Below are 8,829 nucleotides of genomic sequence, written 5' to 3'. Positions count from 1 at the left end.
TCCGAATACGAATTCGGCCAACCCTAGAAGCCAGTCGTCCCCAGGCAAACCCGTAAGGTAAGTGGTAAATTATGATAAGGACTTGGGGGAATCTTCCTAGCCCAACTACAAGCTACAAGCAGCTACATAAGGCCATTATGTGCCCTCTGTTTTCTCAGATATTTGCAGGCTGCCTAATTCTAATTCACATACCGTACAAGTGGACAAAGGCAAAGGTGGCCTTTCTGCCAAAAGAAGGCAGGGCTGGTCATGTGAAACCGAAAGATTTCAGGGCTACCAGCTTCACTTCGTTTCTTCTTAAAACTCTTAAGACGCTTATTGATGAATATATACGGCGAAATCATATCGACGATGGGAAAAGGATTGACCATAAAAGAATAGATGCTGGGAGCTTTCCTTGATATGGACTTCAGACGATTATCGGGATTTACAGCGATGCGTTCTAAATTTCCGTACGGCAGTGGTTCCATTTTCGATGAATAACTTTCATGGGTTTCATCACTCGTGGTTTCTACTTGCTCATTTTAATTTTCTTCATATTCTTCACTCGATGAAAGCTGCGATAAAAGTTTTATTATGAAATTCGTTGTGGCGTCAAGTCATCTACATAAACATTTATTTGGCCTTTAAAAACTTTACGACATAATACGGCACTTAGGACACCTTTTGAACCACCCATATATAAGGTTTTAAAATTATTGATGCTTTCCATTTCCAGACAACCGGTCAGGTACGAGCATGATTTTTAATTTCGACCAAACTCAAATACATTGTTTGTTGGTCCAAATAATGAGACACGTATTTTTTCTTTTGGCTCGGAAAAATGTTTCGGCCGAATTAAACGCGATTTTGTTTTTCAGGAAAAAATCGATTATTTGAATTGACAGTGAGTATTTTTTTTTAAATGCCCATAACTTTGTCAAAATTTAATAGATTCCAACAATGTTTTTACTCAAAGGTCAGTAATTCTTGTCACTTCAAGACAGAATGATATAATTATTGATTTTCATTATTTAAAATTTTTTATTTAACAATAAACAAAAAGTGCAAATTTTGTTTAAAATTTAATTTCTCAAAAAAGTGTATTTTTTTTTTCTCTCAAACTTTTTTACCGGGAAAGAGACACTTTGAACTACAATCAAGCCAAATCTCTAATAGCGAAGATTTTTTTTTTCTGAGTTATGATTTTTTATAGAAAATATACGTTTTTGTGGTACATACTACAATATTCTTATATTGTTTAACTAAATGGAACATATGTATGTAATATATCAGCAAAAAGTACAGCCGTGATCATTTTTTGTGTATCAAATAGATATGAGAACACACTTTCTACCATACAGTTTCGAAATACAAAATGACATTTTCCCGCTTTTTATATTTGAAACTGTATGGTAGAAAGTGTGTTCTCATATCTATTTGATACACAAAAAATGATCACGGCTGTACTTATATACGTAAAGGTCGTGGATAGTAAATATACATATTTGCAATTTTTCTTGTTTAATAAACTTTCCTTCCAGTATAAGTATTATTACTTACAATTAGGGACACGAATTTCGATACGATACGATACCATATCGATACTTTTGGCATTCGATACCGATANTCGAATGTCATAAACTCAAATTATTCAGCTTTCAGACACGTCAAGTCTTGCTTTCTAGTCTACTCGTTCCAAGGCGAAGGAGGTGAGAAGGGAAGGGGAAGAGTGCAGATACCTCCCATTTAAAGAACCACGAACTTGAATTCAATAAAAGTTGACGCGTCTGGAAGCAAATAGAAAACATAAAAGAGAATGCGAAAAAATTGCTTTCAAGACTTATCTAATTATCAACTCCTCCCGATATAAATTGGGCTTTAAAGAAAAGAAATTTTTTACTATCGTTAGGATTGCATGTGGCGGGATTTGAACACGCGGTCTCGGTGTTTTAAGTCACCTCAATCTCTACGTGTAAAAATAATAGATTGGCGATTACAAAATATTTAGCGTTTGGCCGAGCTTCTCCTCCGATTTGATGCGTTCGCCTTGATGTTGTGCCACAAAGGTCGTTTTTATGAGAAGCTGTTTTTCATGGCAGAAATACGCTCGGAGGTTTCTAATCACTTTTTCAGATATTTTTTTTTTTTGGATTTTGGTATTGATATTTGCGATATCGAGTCTTTTTATTCCGATATTAATGGGTACCCGATATTTTTCCAGCGATACTTTAAATGAGTACCATATCGATACTTTCGGTTCGATATCGTGTCCCTACTTACAATAAAATGCATAATTTCCGTAATAATTCAATTGTTTATTTCACTCACTACACTGATCGGATTTTACACTCTCACCAACCAGCTATTTTAGTTATACAACTCTTATTTTCGCATTTCTTTTATCTCTTCTTCACAAAGTTTTCTCTTTCATTTATTTTTTAGCCTCTTTCGCCTTCTTGTTCGCCTCGATTCGCTCTTTAACAAAACTGCCCAGCAAATCAGCACCATCTTGATTATTTTTCTGATAGTATGGCAACAGTGACAAACGTTTTAGCCATGCGCTAAGCTTTGGGAATTTCTCTTCAACGATTGGTGCAAAGATCACCGCGCTGGAAACGGACGCCACAGCGCACAAATCGGCGATGGTCAAGTGCTCACCACACAAATACGGCGCTTGGGAGAGACATTTCTCCAAACCATCGTAGGCCAATTGCATATAAACGATTTTTTGTTGTTCAATTTCATCGGCACCAAAATAAATAACCGGTTCGACCATAAGGCGAACGCGTGGGAATAAATGCCCAGCATCGAAGTAGAGACGAGTATCCACTTCTCTGCGCTTTGCCTGGTCTTTTGGGTAGAGCGTGTCATCTGACGAGTATTTATCCGCAAGATAAGCATTAATAACGTGCGAATCACTAACAATGGTACCGTTATCGTCCAACACAGGTATCGTATGCTGTGGGTTGAGTTTTAGAAATTCTGGTGTTAAATGATCGCCCTCTTTCAGATTCATCGGCCTGCAAGATAGATTGAGAAATTTGTTGATATAAGTGTGTACATTAGGGTGGTCCAAAAAAAAGTAAAGTCCGAGATTTAATGCTCTCACCCCCTAGGGTTGTTCTATAGCGAAACAATATACCCGTATTTTTTATTTTGAAATCAAGATATATTTTATAGTCACTCAAAACGCTCAAAGTTTTCCATGCATATTATATGTGAAAAAGCAACTTTTCGTATAAATGGTATAGAGTTGTGGAAAATCAATATTTTTCGATAGGAAACTCTGGCTAAATTTTTATTGAACAATTTTTTAGTACTGACGATTTTTTTTATCCTCCCATTGCATTATTTGCCATTTTCTGGGGCTTTAGGCGGACCTATAAAATATAGTTATTATGAAAAAATGGTTAAAGAAATAATTGGGTATTATTATTGGGAGTCTCCTGAAGATAAATAGAGTTTTTCGATCGAAAAATATTGATTTTCAAAAATTTTATAGCATTTCTACGAAAAATTGTTTTTTTTTTTGAGCGACCTCTAAATATTTTTTGATTTCAAAATAAAAAATAGGGGTATATTTTTGCAGTATATAAAAATCCTAGGTGGTGAGAGCATTGAAATTCCGAAATTTTCACATGCATTTTTTTTTTTAACAACCCTAATGTACATATGTATTTACATTTTTTTGCCGGTGAGCATGGTGCCGGCTTTTTAGATTGTACAAATAATATGTATGAGAAAACTTACCGCAAATCTAATTCCACTCCAACAGCAGCGGCTGTCAAAAGTACCGCACGACTTGGTGGGCTGCGTGGCGAGTAATACAAAACTGGTTTTGCTGACATTTTTATTTTGTTGTCTAAATGATTGGTGAAAATTTATGAAATAAAAATTAAATTAAAGAATTTAGCTACTTTGTATGTATAACATAAATATGTAAATTGTTATCTAAAATGTTGATAGCACCTGCTACATCCACTTGATATCATGCACTTAATTATATATATTTGTTTTTGTTTTTTTTTTTAGCATTGTTAATTCTTGCATACTTCAACTCGAGTGCGTTCCCTGTATATATATTATTTACATACATATGTATACAAATCCACCACTTCACACTGATATTACAAAGGAGTCACATGAACAATTTGCAAATAAAATTTAATCTCTACGTACACAAATAAATGTAAGTTTGCCAAAAAAAAGATAATTAATAATCGGTAGCAAGCTTGCGTCAACCAATTCAGTTTACATTTATGAAATCAAGTACACACCTTAACTGTTTGCTGTTCGCTCTGCAACTGANTGTATGTACCAAATATGTATACAAATCCACCACTTCACACTGATATTACAAAAGGAGTCACATGAACAATTTGCAAATAAAATTTAATCTCTACGTACACAAATAAATGTAAGTTTGCCAAAAAAAAAAGATAATTAATAATCGGTAGCAAGCTTGCGTCAACCAATTAAATTTACATTTATGAAATCAAGTACACACCTTAACTGTTTGCTGTTCGCTCTGCAACTGAGCCATAGCCCACTCGAACCAGTACTTTTATAATCGTTTTGTAAAAATAAAGGGTGATTCATATAATGTTTTTTTATGTATATGTTATTTTTACAATGGCAGCTCTTTCGCGCTGGTAAAATAGAAATAGATCGAATTTGGCTACAAGTGTAGCTCTGTCGCCGCAAAAAAAAAAAAATTATCTGCAAATTTATTTCCAAAATCAGTATTGTAAAAACTATATTTTCTTATGAATCTCATTTTCATCTAGGTGGCTATTTTAACAAGTAAAACTGCCGCATCTGTGATAGTTTGGTACGGATTTATTAGCGGTGGCCTCATTTGCCCGTTTTTATGCAAATGCTTTTGGAAACATTTCGGTCAAAGGTGAGCTCTGCAGACGATAAACGGTCTTTTATGGTCGAAAATTGAAAATATGGCCTAGAACAATCTTAGGTTTCAGCAAAATTGCGTGCAATGCCACACAATTTATCTGTTGTGCGATGAGGTGAAGGACCGATCTNCGTTTGGTACAGATTTATTAGCGGTGGCCTCATTTGCCCGTTTTTTTGCAAATGCTTTTGCAATGCCACACAATTTATCTGTTGTGCGATGAGGTGAAGGACCGATCTTAAGGCGAATATCGAGCGAGCCGTTCCTAAGACAGAGTCAGAAACCGTCACCAAAATCTTGGAAAACTGGGTTAGCAAAATGCGCTACTGCGAAGCCAGCCGAGGCAGCCGCGTAAATGAAATCGCGTTCTATTAATAATGGAAATGTTTTCTTTTTTTTGTACACTTTGTTGAATTTTTAGAAATGTGGAACACCCTGTATATCTTATCGTCTCTCATTCAACTGTTGATTTTCATGAAGATTGCGTCATTTGTAGAGAGGTGTTTGCTTATATCGGTATACATATGTATGTGCATATGAATATGCAAAAGATAATTTTAATACTCACTCGTAGTGTTGCCATTTTTATTAAATNGAATGAAATCGCGTTCCAATAATAATGGAAATGTTTTCCATTTTTTTCTGTACACTTTTTATAACTTTTAGAAATGTGGAACACCCTGTATATCTTATCGTCTCTCATTCAACTGTTGATTTTCATGAAGATTGCGTCATTTGTAGAGAGGTGTTTGCTTATATCGGTATACATATGTATATACGTGCATATGAATATGAAAAAGATAATTTTAATACTCGCTCGTAGTGTTGCCATTTTTATTAAATTTATTGATTTCAAGCCGAAATTTAATAAATTGTTAAAAACATTGGAAGCCTGTAGTTGTTCAGTGAAAAATTGTCCATGGAAAGAAAATGCTTAAGTATTTTTGTAAAGAAAACAAGTGAATATTTTTTACTATACTCAAGCCAGCACTGTGATGTATCAGAAAGAGAGCTTAATTGACATCTCTACAAAGAAGAATATAACTAAAGATTCATGAAAAATATTCACTTCATATATAATACTGACTTGCCGTATTAGTTATTCTAAACAATTCTGAACAACTGGTGAATAGAGACGAATAACTTTCCGTTAGAGGAAAAGGTATTTACTCCAATAGTTTTTCCTAAGGGAGGAATTGACATTCGGGGTGTCAAAATATTCGAATTTTTGAATTAATTAAAAACGAAGAAATCATGTCCAATCCAAGAACTCTGCCTACGTCAAATCAAATACATTAATCGAAAGGATAAATATACCGTACTGTTGAGAAAGAAATTTTTAAATAATTGCAGTGGCAAGTACTACGATGCGACTTATCACTTGCGCGAAATCGATTTGTAGATTAAATTTTTTATTTATTTTTTGTGTGAAATATGAGCAGAAAATAGTGTTACTCATAGTAATGGCGTTACTCACATCGTTTTCAACAAAATCGNAAATGAAATCGCGTTCTATTAATAATGGAAATGTTTTCTTTTTTTTGTACACTTTGTTGAATTTTTAGAAATGTGGAACACCCTGTATATCTTATCGTCTCTCATTCAACTGTTGATTTTCATGAAGATTGCGTCATTTGTAGAGAGGTGTTTGCTTATATCGGTATACATATATACGTGCATATGAATATGCAAAAGATAATTTTAATACTCACTCGTAGTGTTGCCATTTTTATTAAATTTATTGATTTCAAGCGGAAATTTAATAAATGGTTAAAAACATTGGAAGCCAAAACCTAATTATATAATTCAGTGTCATCAAAACTTTATATCTATGTTGTCCTGTAGTTGTTCAGTGAAAAATTGTCCATGGAAAGAAAATGCTTAAGTATTTTTGTAAAGAAAACAAGTGAATATTTTTGACTATACTTAAGCTAGCACTGTGAAGTATCAGAAAGAGAGCTTGCCGCATTAGTTATTCTAAACAATTCTGAACAACGGGTGAATAGAGACGAATAACTTTCCGTTAGAGGAAAAGGTATTTACTCCAATAGTTTTTCCTAAGGGAGGAATTGACATTCGGGGTGTCAAAATATTCGAATTTTTGAATTAATTAAAAACGAAGAAATCATGTCCAATCCAAGAACTCTGCCTACGTCAAATCAAATACATTAATCGAAAGGATAAATATACCGTACTGTTGAGAAAGAAATTTTTAAATAATTGCAGTGGCAAGTACTACGATGCGACTTATCACTTGCGCGAAATCGATTTGTAGATTAAATTTTTTATTTATTTTTTGTGTGAAATATGAGCAGAAAATAGTGTTACTCATAGTAATGGCGTTACTCACATCGTTTTCAACAAAATCGCATCTGTAAATTGCTGTTAAATTTTCTAAAAAGCGATAAAATCGCTTTTAATGTTTGAGGTGATTTTAAATCGCTTACAAAATCTTCTGCTTAGTTATAAATAATCCAACAGAAAACAACTCAATTTTTGCGAACATTTTCCGCAAAAAATATGAATCTACCACTCTGCTCTAGCTTGTCTTACTTCGTCAAAAATTAAAAATAAAAAACATCATCCTTCCACATAACAGTCACCTCTTCAATGATTTAATTACTAATTTGTTTGTGCGAAATGCTAATCCAAATGCAATGTTTTGTGTGAGAGCAAAAGGGGATATTTCGTTTTGAAATATTTGAAAATTCATAAACTCAATTTGCATTTTAATTAAATCGGTGTTTAGTATGGCGCAAAATCAAATTGTAAAGGATCTTCGTAGCGAGAAAGAAACTTCGAAATTTGTGGCGACGGCGAAAGTAAACTGAAAAGTCAAACAGCTTTAAATTTGTAAATAAAGACGGTTGACTTCGCCATCAACAAAACACGATGGAAGAAGCGATGTTTTTGGAAAAGTAAAATTGAATTTGTCGGTAAAATATTGCTTGCATAATTAAATTCTGTGCAAATACATACGTACTGTGAAATATTACTGTAAAATAAGGCAGCTAAACTGAGCAAAATAATTCAGTTTCATTCGGAATATGCCTCCTACTCACATACCTATTCATAGAGAAACATTGTGTCTGTATTTGCAATTTTGCGAAAAGCATTATGATTTTCTTTTAACACCACACTGTTGTAATCGGCTTCCATTATTGCCTTTTACAGTTTATTATGTAATTTATGATATTTTGACTTGTCAGCTAATGGCGAATTGTATAATTCTCAATTTGACATCTACATTTTTTACGAAGCAATCTGGTCGCCATGCCGCCGCTTTTCAATGTCTAAGGGGGAAATTCCGTAAATTTCAAAAAAATTATTGGCAATTTGCGTACACATTTTGAATGTAAATCGTATCACAAGATCAGCCGCTGTAAGTATGTAAGCGTATAAAAAGGGCAAGGAGCAGAGCGAAAGAGTGCAAATACATTCTAATATGGCTAGCTCTTTATAGCAATATTTTTTATAGGAATGACAATTGAGGTAATACGAATTTAACCCTTCAAAAAGTAAAAAAGTAAAATATTTCCGTTAGAGATATTTTTGTGAAATTTCTCGAACTTATAGATTTTAGATCAAATTAACGTATTAAAAAAGAATATCAAGCTTATGACTTAGAAAAAAATTTGCCCTTAAAAAACTACCCATACAAAAAAAAAATACTTTTATTGATAAACATTGCATCATAGGCGACATACGTATGAATATTTCGGAAATACAAAACTTAACTGAGTTGGCACGAACGCACGCTTTGATATGAGAGAACGATCTGGAAATATCGCAAAAACAAAAAATTGTTGTGCCTCACAGGTGATGTTTACCATTCTAGGGTTAAAAATGAAAAGAAACATTTATACTCATACAAACTTAAATACATAGATTGCCGCTTAAACAATATACTAGTGCATGACCATCGTTAGCTTCATTTC

At 33.5% G+C, this 8,829-nt stretch overlaps 1 protein-coding gene across 5 annotated transcripts; it reads right to left on the bottom strand.

Moving 5' to 3' along the window:
• Nucleotides 1-2,261: 2,261 nt before the first annotated feature.
• Nucleotides 2,262-4,535, bottom strand: GstE11 (Glutathione S transferase E11). Of its 5 annotated transcripts, none has more exons than XM_017635788.1 (3): nt 4,490-4,535; nt 3,733-3,844; nt 2,262-3,002 (listed from the first exon to the last, which is right to left on the bottom strand). In XM_017635788.1, exons 2-3 carry the CDS (start codon nt 3,828-3,830, stop codon nt 2,414-2,416), a joined length of 687 nt encoding a protein of 228 aa, XP_017491277.1. In that variant the 5' UTR covers nt 3,831-3,844; nt 4,490-4,535; the 3' UTR covers nt 2,262-2,413. The 5 variants fall into 5 exon arrangements, with proteins under 5 accessions (XP_017491277.1, XP_017491280.1, XP_017491279.1 ...); XM_017635791.1 differs by having other exon boundaries at nt 4,496-4,503; XM_017635790.1 differs by lacking the exon at nt 4,490-4,535 and adding an exon at nt 4,260-4,288.
• Nucleotides 4,536-8,829: the final 4,294 nt, after the last annotated feature.

Source organism: Rhagoletis zephyria, unplaced genomic scaffold (assembly GCF_001687245.7).
Source record: "Rhagoletis zephyria isolate East Lansing unplaced genomic scaffold, Rhagoletis_zephyria_1.1 Rzeph_scaffold_16370, whole genome shotgun sequence".
Taxonomy (NCBI): Eukaryota; Metazoa; Arthropoda; class Insecta; order Diptera; family Tephritidae; genus Rhagoletis; species Rhagoletis zephyria.
Note: the sequence above shows the minus strand (reverse complement) of the source record. Positions and strands in the feature narration are given on the sequence as shown.